General features: G+C 36.7%; 1 protein-coding gene across 3 annotated transcripts in view; it reads left to right on the top strand.

The window, feature by feature from the left end:
• LOC120531430 (protein FAM222B-like) overlaps positions 1-26,045 on the top strand; it is a 50,302-nt gene that overhangs the window by 18,049 nt on the left and 6,208 nt on the right. For all 3 annotated transcript variants that reach the window (XM_039756847.1, XM_039756849.1, XM_039756848.1), the window contains exon 2: positions 17,817-17,944. In XM_039756847.1, the coding sequence (XP_039612781.1) occupies positions 17,863-17,944 (82 nt within the window). In that variant the 5' untranslated portion in view covers positions 17,817-17,862. The remainder of the gene's footprint in view (positions 1-17,816; positions 17,945-26,045) is intronic.

Below are 26,045 nucleotides of genomic sequence, written 5' to 3' on the forward strand. Positions count from 1 at the left end.
TGAACTTTTTGGTCGTAACTCGATTTGTACGTGGTCCGAGACTTTTGTGACCTGAGGTTCCATCGTATACTGTGCTAAGCTTATACACAAACAATAAAAAAAAATGGTTGAACTTTTCTGCCTGTAGGTGATTACAAATTCTTGTTTTCAAATAAAGAATAGTCACTGCTCTATTTATATATTACTGTTTACTTGGCTTCCTTCCCCTATATATCATACCTGCCGTTTACCTTATGAATTACAAATTGATTTAAAAAAATTCATGCATATTTTATGTGACCCTCCACAAACAAATTGGAGATATACTAAAAGTATTGGTGAGTTAGTTTTCTTCTACCTTCCAAATTGTCTGTTTTTGCTAGTGTTTACAATATAAACCAAATTTAACATAAAGCTAAAGTAAATGTGATACTGTACTGATTAAAACATCCTCAGAAAAATAATGTATTGGAGTATGTTTTGAATATTAATTGCTTTCTAAATATTTTGGTTGGGAAATTTTTAGTCACCGCAAAGAGGTTTTACCTACTTTTCAAGTTTTAAAAAGAAAATGAGGAACATAGTTATGTAACTTAATTTTCCTTGTTCCAATGTTATTAGGAAAAATTTCATGTTTCAAAGAGATCTCTTACAAAAATGGCATAAATAATCTGATGAAACATCCCAAAAATCACCTTTTCAGGTGAATGTATTCCTTTTTGCATTCCTTATAGGAGAGTGGATTTTCTCCTGTTATCTGATAAGGTGAAGATGACTAAGAGCAAACACCTACAAGTTAAGAAAATGAAAAATTTATTCAGCCGTTGATCCTTTTGCTGAACTATCTTTAAACGCAAGGTTGTAATTGGCTGAAATTGATTGCTGCAGCCTTGGACATCCAAATTTGTTGGAGTGCTTGGCCATTGCATGGACTGTACGCAGCTGCATTCACACATTCTCAGCTAAAAAGGGGGGTATTACATTTCCCATTCAATTTAAATGTGCTTGCATTTGTATGGCAACCTTTATACCGAGGGTAATCCCACACAAAGGAAGACCATGCAAAAACTCCAGCTAGAAATTGAGGTTTAGGAGTTGTTTGTTTGCAGTGCTACCCACATTTTTTATGATGTAGGTGCCTCACGTTTCTGCCTCAGTTTTCCAGAAGTCTTTAAAACAGCAAATACATACAGTGGGTACGGAAAGTATTCAGACCCCCTTCAATTTTTCACTCTTTGTTATATTGCAGCCATTTGATAAATTATTTTTTTTCCTTCATTAATGTACACGCAGCACCCCATATTGACAGACAAAAAAAAAAAAGAATTTTTCAAATTGTTGCAGATTTATTAAAAAAGAAAAACTGAAATATCACATGGTCCTAAGTATTCAGACCCTTTGCTCAGTATTTAGTAGAAGCACCCTTTTGAGCTAATACAGCCATGAGTTGTCTTGGGAAAGATGCAACAAGTTTTTCACACCTGGATTTGGGGATCCTCTGGTATTCCTCCTTGCAGATCCTCTCCAGTTCTGTCAGGTTGGATGGTAAACGTTGGTGGACAGCCATTTTTAGGTCTCTCCAGAGATGCTCAATTGGGTTTAAGTCGGGGCTCTGGCTGGGCCATTCAAGAACAGTCACAGAGTTGTTGGGAAGCCACTCCTTCGTTATTTTAGCTGAGTGCTTAGGGTCATTGTCTTGTTGGAAGGTAAACCTTAGGCCCAGTCTGAGGTCCTTAGCACTCTGGAGAAGGTTTTTGTCCAGGATATCCCTGTACTTGGCCGCATTCATCTTTCCCTCGATTGCAACCAGTTGTCATGTCCCTGCAGCTGAAAAACACCCCCACAGCATGATGCTGCCACCGCCATGCTTCACTGTGGGGACTGTATTGGACAAGTGATGATTAGTGCCTGGTTGTCGCCACACATACCGCTTAGAATTAAGGCCAAAAAGTTATATGTGTGGAGACAACCAGGCACTGCTCATCACTTGTCCATATGTTTGTATGGTTATTTTTATATATTTTAAGCCCTTAAACTCTCCTACACTGTTAAAATTATTAGAGCCCTCTAGACATGAAATAACACCCTTTAGTGTCAAGTTTACTTTTTCTCACAATTAAAAGAATGCAAACATATCTTCCTCTTCAAAGAATGCATGTCGGCAGCAGAGAATGTCAGAGAGAGAGAGCGAGAGAAAAGCAAACAATCAAAAAATCAATACGTGCTTTTGGACTTGAGTATGCCGAAGCACCACGATAAAGTGGCATTTTGTAGAGGAGCGTCCGTATCCTCTAGGCAAACAGCCTCTGTGCAAACAGCCCCTCTGCTCACACCCCCTCCGTCAGGCAGAGAGAGTGAGAGACCGAGAAAAGCACACCATCGTATATCATTGAGGAGTTTTATTTAATACGTGATACATGCTCTGATTGGGTAGCTTCTAAGCCATCCGCCAATAGCGTTCCTTGTATGAAATCAACTGGGCAAACAAACTGAGGAAGCATGTACCATAAATTAAAGACCCATTGTCTGCAGAAATCCGCGAACCAGCAAAAAATCCGTGCTTACATTTAAAATCAGCGATGGAGTGAAGCCGCAAAAGTCGAAGCGCGATATAGCGAGGGATCACTGTACATGAAATGCCTATTTTACACACAAATCTAACAAGCTGGAGTTTTGTCTATAAAATACAAAATATATATATCTTTTTATTTTCTAATCTTTTTTCTGGATGAAAAGCAGAATAAAGCAAAAAGCAGAAAAATAAACTTTGATTTACTAGGCCTTTCACATGAAAACTATTGAATTAAAAAGTTCTGTCCTATTTTAATATTATTCGTTTTGCTCAAGTTTTATGGTTCACCACTGTTCTTCCTACTCATCTATATACAATGTTTTGTGGAGTCTGTTTTGATTTCCTGCTTTCGTTGAAGTTTAGGTCTAGTGCCTGAAAAAAACCCAGGGTAATGGTGGTAATAAAGCATTTCCAGAATATACCAGAATATAAAGGTTTGTTGCTTCTCATATCTTTCCTGAATTTTCATTGGTATTGGGCAGCTTCTCCAAAAGAATACCTTCAGAACTTGCATTGCGACTGCAGATGGTGTTAAAACCCCATGCATGTTTTAGTACAGTCATATGCTAAGTTTGCAATAATTTGTGTTACTATTGGCTGTCTGCTGTTTGCAAAGATAATTGCAATACAAAAAAATAATTAACTTTCAGTTTTACCTGGTAGTTTGCATCTGTTTACAAGAGTGTGAAAATTCAGCTAAAAACAGAACTATAACTACATAATTTGTCTAGTACTGTACAAGAAGAGATTTAGTTCTTTGTGAGCCTTTCAGTCTGGCTTCCAGATCATTTACAAATATGCTTTGAAGCTGTAATCATTCATTCTTAATCACATCAGTTAGCAAGGTTTGAGTGTGTACTTTTTGGAGTTATCACCTGTCTTCCTTCAAGCTTTTAGGTGGAAACTTTTTTTAACTTGTAGGGTTTTTTGTGTTGTTGGTATTTATGCAGTGTGCTGCATTGGGAAGTGTATACGTAAGCAGTGATATATTTTTTTTTTATGATTTTTCCCAGGAATTTGTTTTTCAGTAAAAAAACATAAAATACTTTTGTGACAAAGAACTTTTTTGTAAAGACTTTTTGAACTGACTTGGGGGATGGGGTGAACAACAACCTTTTTATCCTTTGTAAATCTGGGTGTGTTAGATGCTGCTTGTTCGCATAGTAGTCATTTTTGGCAAGCTTCTTACTGGCTGTAATCTGTTTATCTTCACTGGTGGAAGTGAAAAGTTGTTTAGAACAGATGAAGGAATGCTAGGTAGGAGGTATGTTACTTATTTCAAAAGCTGGAAATAAACATTTTGTGAAAGTCATTTCTGTCGGTTTTCTGGTTGGCAGAGTCAGGCCAGTGGTATTTAAGGATAATTTTAAGGTTACTGTACTTTTGTAAATAAACCAAGACTGTCTTTTTAATTTTTTTTAACATCACATATACAGGTGCTGGTCATAAAATTAGAATATCATGACAAAGTTGATTTATTTCAGTAATTCCATTCAAAAAGTGAAACTTGTATATTAGATTCATTCATTACACACAGACTTTGATGTATTTCAAATGTTTTATTTCTTTTAATTTTGATGATTATTACTGACAACTAATGAAAGTCCCTAATTCAGTATCTCGGAAAATTACAATATCAATTAAGACCAATGCAAAAAAAGGATTTTTAGAAATGTTGGCCAACTGAAAGGTATGAACATGAAAAGTGTGAGCATGTACAGCACTCAATATTTAGTTGGGGCTCATTTGGCCTGGATTACTGCAGCAATGCGGCGTGGCATGGAGTAGATCAGTCTGTGGCACTGCTCAGGTGTTATGAGAGCCCATGTTGCTCTGATAGTGGCCTTCAGCTCTTTTGAATTGTTGGGTCTGGCGTATTACATCCTCCTCTTCACAATACCCCATAGATTTTCTATGGGGTTAAAGTCTGATGAGTTTGCTGGGGAATCAAGAACAGGGATAACATGGTCCTTAAACCAGGTACTGGTAGCTTTGGCACTGTGTGTAGGTGCCAGGTCCTGTTGGAAAATGAAATCTGCATCTCCATAAAGTTCGTCAGCAGCAGGAAGCATGAAGTGCTCTAAAACTTCCTGGTAGATGGCTGTGTTGACCTTGAACCTCAGAAAACACAATGGAGCAACTCCAGCAGATGACATGGCACCCTAAACCATCACTGACTGTGGAAACTTTACACTGGACTTCAAGCAACGTGGATTCTGTGCCTCTCCTCTCTTCCTCCAGACTCTGGGACCTTGATTTCCAAAGGAAATGCAAAATTTACTTTCATCAGAGAACATAACTTTGGACCACACAGCAGCAGTTATGTCTTTAGCCCAGGCGAGACGCTTCTGACGCTGTCTCTTGTTGAAGAGTGGCTTGACACAAAGAATGCGACAGCTGAGACCCATGTCTTGCATACTTCTGTGCATGGTGGTTCTTGAAGCACTAACTCCAGCTGCAGTCCACTCTTTGTGAATCTCCCCCACAGTTTTGAATGGGTTTTGTCACAATCCTCTCCAGGGTGCGGTTATCCTTATTGCTTGTACACTTTTTTCTACCACATCTTGTCCTTCCCTTCGCCTCTCTATTAATGTGCTTGGACACAGAGCTCTGTGAACAGCCAGTCTCTTTAGCAATGACCTTTTGTGTCTTGCCCTCCTTGTACAAAGTGTCAATGGTCATCTTTTGGACAACTGTCAAGTCAGCAGTCTTCCCCATGATTGTGTAGCCTACAGAACTAGACTGAGAGACCATTTAAAGGCTTTTGCAGGTGTTTTGAGTTAATTAGCTGATTAGAGTGTGGCACCAGGTGTCTTCAATATTGAACCTTTTCACAATATACTAATTTTTCCGAGATACTGAATTTGGGACTTTCATTAGTTGTCAGTTATAATCATCAAAATTAAAAGAAAAAACATTTAAAATACATCATTCTATGTGTAATGAATGCATCTAATATACAAGTTTCACTTTTTGAATGGAATTACTGAAATCAACTTTGTCATGATATTCTAATTTTATGACCAGCACCTGTAGAAGTATTATTGATATTTCTCACTGTATTCAGAGATGCCTCTCTTTGTCTGTTTTGGTGAACTAATTAAGGTGTACACCGTGTATATTATAGGTATTAATTTTCAGCATACAGTATTTCTGCAATACCATTACTAAGAAGACTTAGACAATATGTAATACAAAAATTTATAATTTTACAAGCCAAAAGCCAGTTTGCAACAAAGTCAATTTACCTAACTTAATGGATACTTTCATCCTTGTTTAAGTAAATGTGATATTTTTATACAAGGCAAAATTAGCTCAGCTGACATTAATTTTGGTTTTCAGGCACATTTACAGAGCACAGTTTAAAAGTATATATATTCCTATTCAGAAATTCTCTCCCTCTCTCACTGTATATGGATAGATCTGCTTTGAGAAATATGAATACATTTTTTAAATTAATTATGAGTAAATTATAAAAATGATAAAACTAAACTGACCTTTTTTGAACAAGGTGATGCCTATTCTAGCAGTACTGAGCAAAAAGCAGAAACCAGACCTGGACTGGGCACTAACTCGTTACAGTGTACATTCATTCACGTTGAGCCAGCTAAGAACTGCCATTTAACCTGCATGTCTTAGGTTTGTGAGAGGAAGACCAGAATATCCTGACAAATGCAAGTCATTGAGTGGGAAAATAAAAAAATAAAAAAAATCATTGATTATGAACTTGATAGATACATGTGCTAGGAGGTGTTCAATAAGGTATTAACAGATGGCTGGCACAATGATTTTAAATATTGTCTCACAGCTCCAGATTTCAGTAATCAGTAATTGAATCACAGCCCGGAGGCTGATTGCGTTGAAATAGTATGATCTCCCAAAGCTGTGTTGTATTTTCTCTGGCCACTACTATGTCTCTCACTAGCATCCCAAAGAGAGTGCACTTTTCTTTTTGGATCAATTTTAAAGCCAGTTTTTTCTTGGTATATGCTGCATTTTAGTTTTTATAACAAGTTTAAAAAAACTTGTTAAGCTTTTAGAAATGATAGGAAGGAGTATTGTGCTTGACTGGCTGGAGAACATTACTTTTAGTTGATACACACAACTTACCAGCAGTATTATAAAGTAATGTCAACGAAAGAAATGTTGATGTGTGATAATTGGAAAGAACTCTTGACAAAGCAAACAATGTCATTGTCAGTCTTCCAGTGTTCAGTAATTTTAGTAATATCTTGCTTTATGCAAGTTAATGATGAAGCAGATACACTTTGTATGTGAAAATGTTACCACAGTCATTTCATCCTCACATGACAAAGAATTTGTAGCAGTTTTTTTATTAATTCATCAGAAAATAGGACAATGTTCAGAAAATATTGCCTAGCTCTTATGTACATTTGAAAGGTGTGCTTAACGTTTCAATTTACAAATCTACTGCTTGTGCAAAAATATATTTTATGAGCACAAACTCAAAAACCTCATACAAACATCATCAATGGATTAATCCTCCCTAAATGCAAAGACAGTTTAGGATGTTGCTGCAACTCTACATCCAGGGTGTTGACTTTCTTGCCTAAAAATTTAGTTTAGTCTCAAAGCAAGTACACTGTATTTTTAGAACTGAAAAACTGAAGAAATATAATTTGAAAGATTCTTTTGAAATATCACATTTATATAATAGTATTTTAAAGTAAATAAAAATGCAGATGATTCAAACAGCAGCACACAATAGTCAATGTAGCCCATGTATTCTTTAGAATGTATGCTTGAAACTTAAGTACAGTATCATTTTAATATTTGAAGTTAATTGTGTTCAGATATCACATTTTTTGCCTACTAATTTCTTTCCTTTCAAATGTGACACAATGTTATTTCTAAAATTTTGTATTCAGCCATGTTAAATTAAATCCAAGATACTTTTGTGTTCAGTTTTCTCAGATGATTTTATTGCAATTATTTGTAATTAATCATTAAGCTGCATTCTGCATATCAGATTCACAAGTTACAGAATTTGAGCATGGTGAAAATTATTTATGCAGAAACAAGATCATCAATAAGCCTAGTTCAATTTATTGCAGATTGGGATAATTCACTGTTCTGTGTGTGAAATAACAACATTAAAACCCGTGTTTCTTAGGACTCTGTTTCTTTCTGACTTGCTCCTTAAAGAGGTCACTGGCTCAAGTGCCTCCCAAATGAAAGACAAATTGAAACACAGTTAAAAAGAATGAGATGAGGTGTAAGGTTGCTCAAAGCAATATCATGGTTTAGGTTAGTCAGTTGGTAATCTAAGTGAACAGTATGGGCTAAATTATGTATATGTACTTCTTAAAGACTGTAGTCACTCTGCTTTAAAATTGAACAATAATAGTAACATGTCTACAAGTAACTGAACAGCGTGTTTCATCTATTAGTTATTCACACTTATACTATGATATGATGTGGCATTCAGTATTACAGCTATGAACCTGCTAGATATAAAGAGCCTCATTTGAATGCATTTTGTCCGTTTGATTTTAAAATAAGCAGGCGCATTAAGTAAAACATGAAGCATTTTTCTTAGGCTCAAATGCCTTAATTTTCCATTAAAATTTAAGTGGCACATATAAATTTTTCCTGAGTGCATTATGAGTAATTTTCCACATCTGCAGTTGCTTATACATAATGCATTCTGGGCTTTTTTTTATACTGTACACAATTCTTTTTATATAGTTGGAGTTAAGTGTCACTCTTTTGGCGCACAATTAAAGCAGCATTAGGTTAAAACTGAGAAGTGCAACAATTTTGTACCCTTTTGCTCTTTCCTTCACATAAATATGGTAATATTGCCTTGGGAAACTTCCATGGGAGTTGCACAAGCTGGAGTAGGAAATATAGGTCAAGTATTATAAGTAGCTGGTGGGAAAGATTTGTTTGTCAGTGTTTAAAATATTTGTGATTTAATTATTTAAGCCTCAAATTTTAAACATTTTCTGCTTCATTTTTATAAACTATAGGTTTGTTGATTTTCTTGAATTTAATGCTAAAAATGTAAATGTAGCTGCGTTTTCCCAAAATGATCAAAGTTCAGCAGCTTCAACTCAAAAAAAATGGGATTCAACAAAAGCCTGATGCGCAGAAATGATTCCACAGACAAAATATCTTCGTTTTTAAAAGTTTAGTTAAGTTTCAAAGTAAAACAGTTCACACAAAAAAGAAAATTAAAATAGCAAAAAATGAAAAATGTTAAAAGTTCAGTTCTAAGCTGAATCTGTACTTAACATTTCTGAACCATTTCAAAATGGTCAGAAAACTGTATGCTTCTCGCATCTCTGAGTAAAAAATGTGTCTTTCAAGTCCCTCTTTACTGGGACCTGTTCTAAACACAACTGAATCTAAACACACTGTTTCTTAGTTATAGTAAGACGGTTCTATCTCTTACCACACTGTTTTTTAGTTATAGTAAGAAGGTTCTATCTCTTACTAACTTATAGGGGGAAAAGACTATACCATAAGATATGACTATGAAAGAAATTATATTCTATTGAAATTAAGGAAATATGAGTTTCACTCAAAACTTTATATTTTATAATATAAAATCTTTGAGGCAGAATGAAAATACTAGTATTCCATAAATTATGTAAATGCTCTTATTGACAGTAGGTTTTTAATTAAGCAGATCAATTGCAGCAAAAGGGTTGTGGCCACTAAGATATTCAGGACTTTACTTGAGCATCTTTTGTGATAATTGTTTAATAAAGGTTTACAATGGAAAAATGATTATTTGTACTTTTATGCAAGTGAGAGCAGTTAGAGCATCAACAGCTTTGTGTGTGTGTACGTGTTGTGCACATTCTTACATGAAAGGCATGGCATTGTTAAAATTATTTCTTTGTGCTTTGGAGATGTTTTTTATTCCTGTTATATACTTTCATAAGTGCATCCAAGACTGACGCTTCCTTAAACTGGAACTAGGTCTGGGATCATGCAAGACCCCCAGATGTTTTTCAAACTGTAACAATTTGTGGCTCTCTTCAAAATATTTTTTTCTAGTAAAGAAGGCACAGACGGTGCCTTGACTTATTTGGCCAGGCTTCTCTGTCTTGAACCTGAATTAATGGTACTGTATATTTATTTTTATTCTTCACTATCTTTTGGATAATCCCTTCTGTAGCTGATCTATCAAAGTAGATGTTTGACAAGGTACAGCCTCTTGCCAGTGCTCAACGTTAGCAATTTGAACATAGTGTGTCCATGCTTGTAGTATATTACAGGGCATGAAACACATTTTTGCTTCCAGTGCTGTCTAAATAAAATGTTAAATTAAAGCCTTTGGGTTTGTGATATTGCTTGTGTTCCTTCTGGTTTTTAATTCTGACAATGACTGATGCATGTGTTTAATTCTTAACACTTACAATGTGGAATTTACTGCCAGGTTTTTCTGTTATAGTGAAATATATTGAAGTTAAGTAGGTAAGCATTTTTTCCTGTCCCTTTTTGGTCATACCTTAAAGGCTTTTCTAGCAATGAAGTTCATGTTTGAATGTTACATTTCACTCTGTGAAGACTTTTTTTTCCCCCTGATATTTGATTAGTGCTTAATGGTCACCTGTTGTATTTCACATCTATATGTGAAAATGTTTGTGTAGGGCTGAGCTGATTGTTGATATTATCCATCACTGATTGGCTGGATACATTATCGATGTAAATAAAAATTGTCAATTGGCTCCAGATATTTTTCAAAAATTCCTTCAAAGAGCCAAACTGAATTTATTTGTTTTTCTCTCTATTATGTAAAAAAATCTTGGGACAAGACATTTTCAGAGAGAATTTCACTTCCCGCAAGATGAGACTTTGTGCCAAGAGATGAATTGAAAACCTAACAGGTTCCAGCAGGGGAGGGAAGAAAAGACAAAGTAGAACGTTGTGAAGAGGTTCAACAATGTTGGCGCGATACACATGCAAAGCAGGTTAGAGATAATGAAAGTACTAAAATTCGAAAGTCTCAAAAAACTGATAGTAAAGATCACATTAGCGCTAACAAACGGAAATTACTTGTGACCTAACGGAACAGCGAAGAGACATTGAATATATGGATAGAGTTGATATGACAGCTACTACAAGTTTAATTTCAAAGAAACCACAGTTCGTTCAGGTTTATATTTATGATGATGGAGAAGCAATGCAACATAGAATCGAAAGATCAGACCTATTAGAAATTCTTCAGCCAATGATGGATACAAATCCATACATCCAAAACAATCGCACTTTACACAATTTATCTGAAAAACACGAACAAAGACGTTTTCTTGGATTTCTGCATGAATCCGAAAGATCACGCTTGCATATATAATAAACCAGCATGTGGCAAATTGTCTGTGATACTAGTTTCGAAAGATGGAGATACCAGAGTTGATAGTCGTGTTTATCCAAAAGCGCAGCATGATCCATCACAAGCGGCAGATCCGAGAAATGACTGGTGCGTTGGGCCCGCATGGGGTTTGGCAAGTGAAGCGAGCAGGGGGCAGAGCCCCCTAGTGTTTTTTAAAATCATCTTGCAAATTCTACAAGAAAGCTGTCAGACACTCACATTCACAGCAGGAGGCAAGTGAAATTCCTGTTGTAAGCTAATTTTAACATGGGTGAGCTGTAGCTGAAGGGCACCTAGCCTGGTCACTGGGTCATAAACAATGTTTGAAAGGGAACAGTGCACGTATGTTTGTAGCAGTGCTTACAGACTACTACTAGCGGATAAATAGAAATGTAATTGTACTGTGTAGGTCACAAAAGGAACTAAATTTGAAATGAATGGATGATGCTATATATTAAAACATTGCTGTACATTTTAAAAAAAAAAAGCCAGTGCCATTGTCCACATGCATGAACATTGTACATTGTCATGATATTTGCACGCATGATAAGAAATGGCAAAATATATACTATAGCCAAGCCACAGTCAAACACAACTGATTTGTTTTCTATATTGCATGCCAAGTCTTTTTTGTTCAGAAGATCGTAGAAAGAGACAACTAAGGATACTGTGCTTGAGAGTAAACGTAATTAGTAGGTTGTTAGTAATTAGTTTTCTGTTGGTAGATATTTCATCAAATCCATTTTATGATGAGGCAGACCTAATTTTAGACTTTCGTGCCAATACAACATTGAGATTTGTTGCAATTTTAAATAAACGTGAGAAGAATTACCTTTTAATCATCATAATAACATTACTGATTACCACCCCCCAATACTATCAAAGGCATTGTTTTGTTTCCTGTTAAAGGAAAAAAATTTGGGAGCTCATAAATCTAACTCGGTTTACTAAGATTTTTTTCAGTTCTATATAATAAAGACCATTTTGCAAGAAAAATACAAACCTGTTTAATACACTTGAATAATTGCTTACTTTAAAGAAATGTAGGTTGAATACATATTAGGTGATGTGTGTGTGTGTGTGTGTGTGTGGTGAATTCTTCCTCAATTAAAAAACGAAAATACTTGGTTTTAAAACAGTTCATTCCAGTAATTTACTATACTTCAAATCATAGTTCATATTAAAGGTTTACTTCATGTTTGGTTTTTATCAATATTTTCATTTAGTTCCGTGTACTCTTTTTCAAATAAAAGCAAAGGCCAGAAAGGTTAACCCTAGTTGCAAATGTGCAGATAATCAAACATATAACCTTCACTAGATGTAGCACAGGAACTTTTTAAATAAGCCAGAATGTAAGTAATTTGTTATGTATCTATTTAGTTCCTTTTTTGACCTAAGCACATACTTTCTTCTGACTTAAAGCCCATGACCTCTTTTAGTGCTTTTACCAAAGTGCTTATTTGGCATATCAGCCTAATGTACGTACTTGCATTAACTCTAGTTTTCTCCCTCAGGCAAAGTATTGTTTTAACTGTGTCCTCAGGAAACTATTGCCATTTGGCTTTGCAGTGCTTTTTAATTCTATTAGGTGAAAAACTGATTATTCTTTGTCCTTTTTTTTGGACATAAATTTTAAGCACAAAAAAGTCATACTTTTAGAATTTACCACAGTGAAGACTTTTGTCAAGTTAAAAACCTTTTGCCAGTTTAACAGACCTTCTGCAATATTCCTTTTATTAATTGAGTGTTTCCTAGCAAGTTTTACACATGATAATCACACCTGTCAAAAGTGTCCTCTGATGAAAACTGCATGGGAATTTTGACAAATTGTCCCCTAAGGCATTTTCTACAGCCTTTGTGCCATTTTTCTTACAAGTCCCCCAAAATCTTTATCTCTGTAAAAGTAATACACAGTATTCTCACACAGAAGGTTTTGCCAAAATTGAACAGTCAAAAATTTGCATTTTCCCTAAATTGTTTTAACCACTGAGCATCAGAGAGCAATTTGAAACAGGAACATTTTTTGTTGTATTTGATGGACTGCTAACTATGAACATTGACAATATGATTTTCCTCATGCTTTTGTTGTGTCTTTAGAGAGAAATGCAATAGAGATAATCTGGCATAACATGATCTAATTAAATCATTATTTAAGAGCAATGAACAATAACAAAAATAGCAGTAATAATACTGATTTAAATGTAATATAATTTAAATGATAAATGATTTTATTAGATAGGAATATTAGTAACAAGCTGATTAAGTTTGCAGATGATACCAAGATAGGTGGATTAGCAGATAATTTGTTATCCGTTATATCATTACAGAAGGACTTGGATAGTATACAGGCTTGGGCAGATTTGTGGCAGATGAAATTTAATGTCAGTAAATACACATAGGAAGTAAAAATGGTAGGTTCAAATACACAATGTGCGGTCAGAAAATCGAGAGTTCATCTTATGAGAAGGATTTAGGAGTCATAATGGACTCTAAGCTATTGACTTCCAGTGTTCAGAAGCCATTCTGAAGACTATCAGAATATTCGGTTATATACCACGATGTATGGAGTAAGAGTCCAAGGAGGTTATGCTCATCCATTATAATGCATCTGGAATATTGTGTGGAGGTTTGGTCTCCAGGCTACAAAAAGGACGGCAGCAGTAGAAAAGGTTCAGAGAAGAGCGACTAGGCTGATTCCAGGGCTATAGGGGTTGAATTATGAGGAAAGATTAAAACAGCTGAGCTTACACAGTTTAAGCAAAAGAAGATGAAGAGGTGACATGATTAAAGTGTTTAAAATTATGAAGGGAATTAGTACAATGCATCAAGGCTGTTATTTTAAAATGAGTTCATCACGAACACGGGGACACAGTTGGAAGCTTAAGAGTACATTTCGCACAAACATTAGGAAGTTTTTCTTTACACAAAGAACGATAGATAATTGGAATAAGCTACCAAGTATGTGGTAGACAGTAAGACTTCGTGGATAGAACTGGTGAGCTTTGTTGGCCTGAATGGAATGTTCTCTTCTAGATTATTCTAATATTCTACTGCTAATGATGCCAAAACAGTATATAATCTCAAAATGATTCCTTTGTGTGGTAAATCTTAAAGCATTGTAAAAGACAAAATCCAATGTCACAGTCGGGACAATCGCATGTTTCTTTATGGATTTTTTTTTTCCCCTGATTTTTTTTTTTTCATTCCTTCTGTTGGTGGGATATAATCAATAAAATGTCTGCCAATAAGATGCTCTGAATTGATCAGCTATGTGCCAGGTTGGCTGCGTCTCTTTAGTGGTAGTGTGAACGGTGGATGTGCAGAAATGATTTGTTCTACATGCTGGCATTTAAAATTTGCATTACAGTTTAGACATGTTCTTGTTTGTATTAAATGTATTTCAAATGCACTGTTCCACCAGATGATGAAATATCTTTTGGTAATATTTCTTTTGTTGCCTCTGCATAATGGGATAGAAAGTCCATTCTTGATCAAGATCTACACCTCCTATCGTGCTATTTTAGTCGACCACATCACAAGGCTTCGTAACCTGCTTGTTGCCTTTTGCCTGTACAGTGACTATCACTGCATTATGTACATTAGCAGACAAACATCTTTCTCGTTCTTCCATTTCAGCACAAGCACTTTACTCTTTTGCCAAGATACTAGCGCACTTGCTGTAATTTAGGTCTGCCAAAGTCTTCAGGCATGCCATTACGGTTGGGACGCAGTGTTCCATATGTGTCAGTCTTTCTTTGCAGGAGATGTCATAAAGCTCTGGTGAACTGTTAAAATTACACACATCTTTAATCCAGTAGATCATCTATCGAAGTCTGCACCGATGATGTGTCAACGCCATACTAATTGTATTTCAGATCAAACATGGTCCCTTTTCTTATGTACAAAACCAAATTCCAGATGTATCCCATTTTTAGATTCTCAAAGCTCGTAAACCTTTATGCCAAATTTTTTTGACACTATGTTCTGTATCCATGACAGTCTGTCCTGATAAGCCATGAGACTTTTATCGATGCTGACCTCATGGTCTGGAATGTAAACACTCTGAAATTTTACAATAGCCTTGTATATCTCCCAAAATTTTCTTCAGTTTGGGTGCTGGATGCTTATTCTAATTAAAGCCTTCATTATTGGTAAACTGTAGATATTTCATAACTAGTGAAAACCTACACTCAGGCGAAGTTTTTGCAATGAATGGTACTGCCAAAATTTTGCTCTTGGACCAGTACCATCGCTGCTTAGTTTTCGCTACAAGTCCTTGCAATATCAATAAGCCTAAAAAGGCACAGATATCTTCAACAGTTACTGGTTCTCATCCTTTTGAGCAGGAAAACTACTTGGGTGTACGGTTATTTGCCTGACATCTGTTCAGTTTGATGTTGCATCTCAACAACAATTCTGTCGATCACGGTATCATCCTGGAATAACTTTACGTAAGTGAGTGGATCTTAGTTGTCAACGTCCAATTTTATTCCTGGCTGCCACACAAAATCAAAACGAGGTGGCGCTGGTTTGTTTGAAGCAGGATCAACATACAGCCAGACGCATCAGAATCCCTTTCGGGCTCATTGTCAATTTCAGTTTTAACACCTGAGGACAGATTCACTTCCTTATCACTGCTGATGAGGAGCATCTTAACATCCTCACCATCACTGCTTGTATCACTAGCAAGAGTGTGTAATGCATGGACTACTGAAAAAATGTTTCTTACGCGGCTCCATTATTATGGAGCCGGGTTACTGATCACACAAGTGAGATGTCCCGACACTGACATCACTTTTACAGCCCAAGTGATTGTTGGTTCCGATGTTTACACAAGATGCATCTGTACAGTTATCTAATGCTTTTAGCCTGGTTTTTTTTAGCCTGTGTGATGCTCGGGCCTAATTCTAAGGAGGCTACTAAGTAGTCTGGCAGCATCAAATGTTGAACCGATGAGCGTGCATTTTATTTAAATTATATACCCAGTTCTCTTCCTATTTATAGGGAGTAGGAGAAAATATTCAATATAAATTTATCACTTGAAAGAAAATATTAACAATGGCTTAGCAGAGTTAGTAAAACCAAAACCATTCCAACTATATTCAGTCTCTACATGTAATTGGCTATGTAAGCATCTTTATAAACTGGAAAAATTGTAAAGATGGCTAATCATAATTCCTGTGCAGTCCTCAGGATTATCATGAAAATTACCAAATTTTTGCCTGTGTACAGGAGTGTGGATCTGCTTATGCAAAATGTCAGAACTGACTTTGAATGAGAATGCTTGCTATTTTCTAATATTGCTTTTTCTTTTTTTATATTGCAATTAATCTTGTAAAGAGTAATCTCAACATATTCCTTGTTGTCCTTGCTTTTCTGATTGCAGTACAGTACAACCTTGATTATCTGTCAATTGATTAACCTTCAGTTTCTGTAAACTGACAGGTCAAAAACAGCACCTACCTGTCCCTACTGCTTTGTGGTACGCTCCGAGCTGTGCACTTCTAAACAACTCTCCAATGCTACCATGTATTGTTCTTCACCAGCACCACGTGTCATACCGCATTTCGAAATCATGTCGTCATTTATATACCCTCAGTTTTAATAGTTTGTAGCTTTTCTCTTTTGTTATAATTAATCTAATGTACATTGTTATGGCCGATAAACATAAGCATGTTGTGTTTTTTGAAACCGCCAAAGTCCTTCAAATATTTCTTCAATTTATGAAGTAGTAAGAACAGTGAATGATGTAAAGGGTGATGCTGACAAAATTGAAAAACGTGTTGAAAATGGAAACCACGGATGGTAATGTTGTTTTATATTAATGTTGTTCTGCACTGTAATTTTCTTAAGTTTTGTTTTTTTTTTTAATAATGTATTGTGGCGTGCAGGCAGCTTGTGAAGCGCTGTTGGGATGCAGAAAGGGTGGAGTGAATGCCTTAAGTGAGGGGTTTCTGTTCAGGAATTGATAGACATGAGTGACAGGAGAAGTTAGGAAAAAAAAAAAGATGTGTCTGAAGGAAGTTAAGTAGTGAGCCAGGAGACAATAAGCAGGAATGTGCGGTAAAGAGAGAGACAGAACAGGAGTTGCAGGCAATAAACTGATTGGTAGGGAAAGCTTTCTTTTATTGTATTGGAGGTGTGCTCTGTAACCCAGATATTGGAACATAAGACTAGGCACCATTTGTTACGGAACAAAGACTCCCAAATAAAACGTAGAAAACTCCAGTACCTCAGAGTTGTTTGCTTATTACACTGATCGTTACACTATCGTATGAATTAATTTTGTTAATTCTATATTATGTTTTAGTAATATTTTTATTTTGTAAATAAATATGACTCTTCGCTAAACTAATCTACTGTATATTGGTTTTAAAGTAGCTGTCCTGTTGTCTTCTGTTATCTGTCATGGCCTTGGCCCCAACCCCTGATGGACAATGAAAGTTTTACTGTACTTGAGTAGATCTACTAATCAAATTAAATGTTAGCTTTCATTTACTGTCTTAGGCTAAATGTACACAACCTGATCAAAACCCTCAGTATTGTAATTTTAGTTTAGATGCAATTTCAAATGGAATATTTACTATACCGTATGGTATGATTTTAAGGTGACTTTTATATTTTGTATTTAATGTTGTGTGTTCTGAGTGACTGTTTCTAGCTTTATGCAGTAAATAAACTGTAAACTGATTTAACAAATAGGCCTATAATAAATAGTTAACTGTTTTTGTCTTTAATTCCTTTCAGAAATAGTTTTTTTTTATTATTGTGAATAAACATGTTTCTAGTTATGACATTACTGGTTTCAGCATTATATATATGTATGTATGTATGTATATGTGTGTATAATATAAAAAAAATATTTATTTATTTTTGCGTAATGTTAATTTATGCCTTTTTTTTTTTTTTTTTAAATAGTGTGAGGAGGAGTGCATACCCCATGTTGCATTAGTGCCTCTGTGAAATGCTGGCCTGTCTGCCAGGACCAGGTGACCTTTGCTTACAGCTTCTCCCTCACATGCAGATGAACACTGGACTTCAGAAATGTAAGTAGTTTATAAAAATCTGTAAATAATTATTAACAGGAAAATGTCTAAAGGACTAAATTACATTAGATTGTTCCTATTTCGTAAAAGTAAGACTCTCTTCAGTGGATTTTAGTTGATTAAACAGTGGTTGGATAACAGTCTTGGAGTGCTACAGTGACAGTAGGAGAGCCTTATTTTGCTTGTTTCAATGTTTTAAAGTGTCTGGCTTGATGAAGTTATCAAGATCAAATATTTGCTCTCTCTTAGACTAGTGATCTCATACCTAGAGATCTTTGTGAGGGTCTTCAGTTGACAGAGTTGGTTTTGTGTCTGACCTGCGGTGTCCTCACTCACCTGTGCTTGATGTGCCAGCCATGTAGAATGGTGAAAACTGATGCTGTTGCCATTCAGTACTGTACTGGGTTGTGAATGGAATGTCAAAGGCTTAACTCGCAACTGTTGTGACCCGCACATGCATTTTAGGAATTGCATTATTGTCCAATCGGCGATGTTGTACTTGTTACATCAAGTGTACATGGCATTATATGGCACGGCATCTGGCTGTGCAAATCCTGTGACTTTCTGTGTGGTGCTGTGTCTCTGTCAGTTTAAGTTCACTTCATCTCAGACCAGTATTGTCATTGGTTGCCCATACTTGTCGCAAGTAGCACAGCGGCATACATGGCAGTGCATACCCTGCCAGGTAATGTGTGCCACTGTGTCTGTGCCAGCCGGTGAGAGGCACTTGAATTGTATATTTCAGCATGCCACTCCTTTTTTTGTGTGGGTCACGACGTATGCTGTTTGACACCAAGATCAAGCTTTGAAGCCCAGGGGCACGAGTATTATCATGACAGATTAAAAAGTCTTGCAATTTTATATGGGTAATTAGATAATTGTCAAATATGGCTTATGTGGTTATAATACAATATAGTTTTACACATTTTTTTACATTTACAGCACAGGCAAGATAAGCCACTAGCTCATGGTTAGGTTAGGCAGACTTATTATCCCAGAGGCAAATTTGTTTACTTAGTGAGACAGACGTACTGTTTGAATTGATAGCTTTTTGGTATGGTTTCCAGTGTCTTCATCATTACACCACACCACCACATACTTCCATGTGTTAAATGGCTTATGTCTACCCATAGGTTTTAAATTAACATATTGGACTAATTTTCTGTGGACAAAAATAAAATTGTGACGAAAATTACAAAATTGGCTTTCAGCAATCACTCCTTGTATACTTTTTGAATAGTGAGCTGGTCCCCCAATTGTCTTGAAATCAATGTTTTGTAGTCCATTAGGCATGCTAAGGATGAACTAAAATATACGGGTGTTAAAGTAGCAAATTTTGTAATTACTAGGTTTTTTTTGTTTTGTTTGTTTGTTAAGTTTTCAAATGTACAAAATTTGATAAGCTTTCATCAGGTATACATAACTGTTAAGAGTATACTCTGATTTTTTTTCAAAATGCAGAGGGGGAAATTCTGGTTGTATTAAAGGGGTTGAAATCGAACACATTGCCTTGTTCAGACAATACCGTATTTTCCAGTTCTATGGAGTACATATATTAAACGCTTTATACTCTTGAGTATCCCATTCATTTTAGGCTGGTAAGCTTAACTTGCACCGTGAGTCAATTAAAGGAAAAGAGTAAGCAATACATATCAAAAATTGGTTTATTGATGAACAGTCAACATGGGTCAAGTTAATGTGCTGAAATTCTATGAGTAAATAGCAAAATACATGATCAGAGCAAGTAAATTATACTATTTATCTTGATTTTAGAAAAGGCTCCATTTGAGAGGCTAGTAATGAAACTTAAGTAAATTCAGAGTTCAAAGCATAGTGTGTAGATAGGTATAGAATAAACTCAGGAAACCGTTTCGGAGCAAGCAACGATTCTGAATTTGTATCTCCCAGCATTATAATCTTAATAAAAATATAAATAACATGCTAGTTAAGTGTGCTGATGACACCGAATTAAGTGGAATGGTAGATAATCTAGAAACAGCGAAATTTTTACAGATTGACTCAAAACAGATTTCAGTCTTGTACCAGATTGTTTAATTCTACTCATTTTAGTATTTTGCATCTTAAAAGTGATGTTCTTATTAAGTGAAACTTAAAATTTTATCACTACAATGTGTGCATCTAAATTACACCCCACACCTTTACAACCCGAAAGGGCAACTTTTTTTAATGGTTCACATATGGGATGAGGTTGTAGTTTTTTCTACCACTGTTGAATTCTGTTATTTTACTGTAGACCTTTTATTTTTCCACATATACTCTTGATCTGTTTGTGCTAGCGTTACATACCATTAATAATAGCACATATGATATAATCATTAAATGAGTAGTTGTTTTACATAAAATGACCACTGTATACACAGATCAGTTCAATTCTAGTATAGCACGCTTTACTGAATACAGAGCACTTATGAAAGTTTTCGACTACAGCATAATGGCAGAAATAAGACACACAATTTTACATACGTGATAAAACAAATTCGCTTAACACTAGAGATCTGAATACCTTTGTCATTGCATGTAAACATACAAAGAACTTTACTGTCTCTCTTTAAAGGGGAAAAAAAACTATACATCATATACTCCACTTTCAACCACATAAACACATTACTTATAACATTAAGAAATTAAGTTAAAATGTGCTTATGCAGTTATTACACAATAGTAAACACATGATGTTGCACATGTAATAGAATTATGGTAATTACTTGAAGGGTAAATGGTGTAAATTTAGTTAGTTTAGTTTAGAGATAGAGGACCCAAATCTCACTGCCTGCAGGCAGTTACAAAGAAAATCCTTAATCCATGCAAATATTTGATTGCTAAAAACCCAGATTCAGCAGCTTCCTCCCTAGTGTACAGGTGTAGTCAACAAAAAGCATCCTCACTTACCTTCCCTTCTGCTCCAGGTGGGTTGATGCAGTGTAAAGAGCTGTGTTTATGGCCTCCTCTATGGACCTATATGCTTTGTAAGTATATTGGTGCTAATCTCTGGTTGGAAGAAGAATGGATTTGATGTGTTTCAAAGCAGTTCAATATAATAGGTGTCAATGCGTTTGGTATATAATCATTTAAGGACTTGATGTTAGCCTGCTTAGGCAGTTTTCAGACTGGCTGGTATGATGGTACATGCTATTGAGATGTTCAAGATGTTAGTAAATGTCTCTGCCAACTGATTGGCACAGTCCCTGAGCACCTTGCCTGGGATCCCATCCAGATCTGCTGCCTTTTAACATTAACAGTTCTCAACACTCGCTTAATAGAACCTCCTGCTTCTTCAAAGTAAAAACCACATGGTCAGCGATGTCCAACTGAGGTGCAACTATAGCACCTGGTCCTTCCTCAACTCAATCGAAGAAAGAATTCAGTTCCTCCGTAAAATGAGCACTGGACCCTGTCCATAGCTCTCTTACACTTTTTTTTATTTATTTTTTTTATTTATTTATTTCTTTTTTTTAAAAAGTTGGTTATCTGCTGAATAACCTGCTATGTACGAGTTGATTCCTTGAAGTTAGTGATCCTCTATCTTCTCCCTATATACAGCCTTCACTCTATTTATACCTTTCTTGAGGTTATATCTTGCAACCCTACAGAGGGCTCTGTCAGCAGACTTATAGGCTGTGTATGATCTCTCAGGAGACACTAGATATGCTTTGTCATCCATGGTTTCCTATTTGGGAATGCCCAAATGTGTTTGTTAATGGTAACGTGTTGGGTGAAGAAAGATTCACAGATCTTGACTTTGCTGACGATGCTGTGATCTTCGTGGAGTCAATGGAGGCTGTGGAATGGAATGGCTCCGATTGGGGCGCTCAAGAGGCTGAGTGAGGAGTCTGTCTGGGATCGCGAGTGTCCTGGATAAAAACCAAGATCTGTGATCTCTTGGTCACAGCCATCAGCAGTGCATCTGTTTGCAGAGAGTGTGTTGACCTTATTGAGAGATTTACTTACCTTGGTAGTGACATTCATGTCTCTGGTGACTCTTCCTATGAAGTCAGTAGATGGATTGGGAGAGCATGGGGGTCATGAGGTCGCTGGAAAGGAGTGTATGCTGCTCCTGATATCTATGCAAAAGGACGAAGGTCCAAGTCTTTAGAGTCCTGGTGCTTCCTGTCTTGCTATATGGTTGTGAGACATAAACGCTTTCCAGTGACCTGCGACGAAGACTGGAATCCTTTGGCTCTTTCTCTTTCTCTCTCTCTCTCGGTCTCGAAAATCCTTGGGTACCGTTGGTTTGACTTTGTGTTGAATGAGCGGTTGCTCATGGAGTCCCAAATGAGGCACATTACTATGTGCATTGTGAGGGCGCATCAGTTACGGCACTACGGTCATATGGTGATCCAGCTCATAAAGTCCTCATTGTTGGACACCCGAGTGGCTAGACCAGGCCAAGGGGTCGCCCACATAACACCTGGCTGCGGCAGATACAGGGTCATTTCCGGAGGGTGGGACTGGACCGCGTGTCTGCCTGGGGGGTTGCAAACCAGGATCCCGAGTTGTTTTCGCCATGTCATGGGTGCGGCAACGCACTGAACCAGTGCATGCTCCCTAACTTGACTTGTTAAATGTTACTCATTAGTTTTTTAACCAGCTAATAATTAAAATATAAATTTTACAATAACAAATGTCACAAACCTAACACAGTGATTCTGTGACTAACCACACTTTAAAAACATGTTTGGAAAAGAAGCTTCAAAGAATTTGTTTAATTGAAAGTATCTTGAAATATTTTGGAATTTAATGATTCTCCAGTGATTCTACAGTTATATTAATGTTTTAATTTTTGTTTTTAATCCTGATTTTAAGCCATAATTTTAGTTACTAGAGAGAGAAGGTGAAAGAATAAATTTAGAAGACACATAAGATAAGTAAGGTTGCCAATAATGGTGTCATTCTTGATATGCTGAAAGCCCACCTGATTTATAGCACCCAGAATCCCATGTCTATCACACTTTAAAATTCAAACCTGCATTGTATTTTAATATTTATGAATGCCAATACTAATTTACTTAAATGATGGATATACTACTATCAAGTGACTACCCAATTATTTTAAAAGTGATGTTACCAATAGTATAAGTGTATACGTGTGTGTTTATGTACATGGTTAAGGGCATGAAATAATTATCTTGGGCTTTGTAAAACTTCATTGCTAGGTTCATCTTCTCTTGCACCTTTAACATTAACACACTTGGAGATCCTATTTACACAACAACATAGGAGTGTCACCCAACTACCAGTTACTCTGTAGTATTCCATATAGGATCCTCAAGTACCCCCTATAACACAGATCCTATATACACACTTATGTATAAGTGATAACTAACATCCAGTCATTCTACCCAAGAGTGATGCCTCAACTCTTATCACTTCACAATACTCCAAATAAAGATGTGCTGTCCAGCACTAACAAACCTACAGATGTGTCCATGAAATACGAAGGCTCAACAACCTTTTGGTTATATGCTGCTTGTTATGCTGTTGAAGTGCAGCCTCGATTAACACAGGTGGGCAATAAATGAACCAATCTTCCCAAACCAGGTGCCCTAATATTTACTTTATAGAAATGTGAAAGCAACAAGATTCTGACTAAAGTAATAGAAAAAAGTATAACACAAACTAAAATTGATAGCAACGTTTGGATATAAATTTGAGGAAGAAAACTTATGTCAAGGGTTGGTGGTGTCTCGAGTGGCTTTTTATGTTGGCAGTTAGTGTAATACTGTTTGGTTTTTATGATCCAGAAATAGAGGATAGGATTCTTAAATCCTGACTCCTCTCTTTTTTGCCTCCTTGTGTGTATTAGAGATCAGCAGGGCATTTCAAGTAGGAATAATACATTGTTGTACCAATAAAGTCTGTATAAGCCAAGTATATTTACTTGAGTCGTGAATTGGGGATGGGGTGTACAGTATTACTATAAATATTACTGACCTTGGTGGAGGTTGAAATAAAAGAACGCTGCTCTTAGGTACTTTTCTTCAGAAAGCTAGTGAGCTATTCTGTGGGCTTTTTTAACTTTCAAAAAATTTGAGGTTAACAAAAGTTGATAGACCTGGTAAAACAAGTAGTTTATTTCCATAACTAACAACAAATGTGCAGTTTGCTAATGCAAACAAAACATTAGTAAAATCATAGAATTCAAGACTAACAGTAATCTTAAACAGCCCACAAACAACCAATTTAACAAAGCATACTTAAACATTTATAAAATACTAGTCACAGTACCCGTCATAGACAGGTAATAGCAGGTATTTTAAAATTTATTCTATCTTGCCCTGTGTGTACTTATAGCACTTTTCCTCTATATTTGCTTGTGTCTGAATGTATCTTCCCCAGTGTTCTCGTAAACATCGCTTCTCAGGCTGTCATTATTTCCAAGGTGCCTTTCTCCACTCCTGTCTGTTTTTATACTTTGCATCTTTGAAGGCGACTCTTTCAGTGTGGCCTTTACTGCTCCTCATGTGACTCGCACTTGCACTACTTCTTTCTATGTGCCACCAAAGCCAAAGTGACCAATCATACACTGCTCACAAAAATTAAAGGAACACTTTAAAGAAACACATTAGATACATCAGATCTCAATATGAAGTTGGATATCTATACAAATAACGACAGGGCAATGTCTTAGGAACAAAAGGATGCCAAGTCTTTTAATGGAAATAAAAGTTTTCTGCATACAGAGGGCTCAATTGTGTAGACACCCTAAAATCAGAGTGAAATGAACATGTGGCAGGTTAGTTCATTTTTTCAAAAACTTAATTTCTGCTACTCAAAATGCTTTTCAGTATCTTGTGTGGCCCCCACGAGCTTGTATGCATGCTTGAGAACGTCGGGGCATGCTCCTAATGAGACGACGGATGGTGTCTTGTGGCATTTCCTCCCAGATCTGTATGAGGGCATCCCTGAGCTGTTGTACAGTCTGAGGAGCAACCTGGCGGCGCCTAATGGACCGAAACATAATGTCCCACAGATGTTCTATTTGGTTTAAGTCAGGGGATCGTGAAGGCCATTCAGTTGTTTCAATTCCTTCATCCTCCAGGTACTGCCTGCATATTCTTGCCACATGAGGCCGGGCATTGTCGTTCATTAGGAGGAAACCTGGACCTACTGCACCAGCGTAGGGTCTGACAATGGGTCCAAGGATTTCATCCTGATACCTAATGGCAGTCAAGGTGTCTTTGTCTAGCTTGTAGAAGTCTGTGCGTCCCTCCATGGATATGCCTCCCCAGACCATCACTGACCCACCACCAAACTGGTCATGCCGAATGATGTTACAGACAGCATAACATTCTCCATGGCTTCTGCAGACCCTTCAACGTCTGTCACATGTGCTCAGGGTGAACCTGCTCTCATCTGTGAAAACACAGGGTGCCATTGGTGGACCTGACAATTCTGGTATTCTATGGTAAATGCCGATCGAGCTCCACTGCGCTGGGTTGTGAGCACAGGGCCCACTAGAGGACGTTGGGCCCTCAGACCACCCTCAAGAAGTCTGTTTCTGATTGTTTGGTCAGAGACATTCACACCAGTGGCCTGCTGGAGGTCATTTTGTAGAGCTCTGGAAATGCTCATCCTGTTTGTCCTTGTCCAAAGGAGCAGATACCAGTCCTGCTGATGGGTTAAGGACCTTCTATGGTCCTGTCCAGCTCTCCTAGACTAACTGCTTGTCTCCTGGAATCTCCTCCATGCCCTTGAGACAGTGCTGGGAGACACTGCAAACCTTCTGGCAATGAGACACATTGATGTGCCATCCTGGAGAAGTTGGATTTCCTGTGCAACCTCTGTAGGGTCCAGGTTTCGCCTCATGCTACCAGTAGTTAGACTGACCATAGCGAAATGCAAAACTAGTGAAAAAAACATTTAGAAAAGATGAGGAGGGAAAAATGTCAGTGGCTTCCACCTGTTAAACCATTCCTGTTTTGGAGGTCATCTCATTGTTGCCCCTCTAGTGCACCTGTTGTTAATTTCATTAACAGCAAAGCAGCTGAAACTGATTAATAACCCTCTTTGCTACTTAACTGACCAAATCAATATCCCAGAAATTTCATTGACTTGATGCTATACTCTGATTAAAAAGTGT

The sequence above is a fragment of the Polypterus senegalus genome, chromosome 6 (assembly GCF_016835505.1).
Source record: "Polypterus senegalus isolate Bchr_013 chromosome 6, ASM1683550v1, whole genome shotgun sequence".
In the NCBI taxonomy this organism is placed as follows: domain Eukaryota; kingdom Metazoa; phylum Chordata; class Cladistia; order Polypteriformes; family Polypteridae; genus Polypterus; species Polypterus senegalus.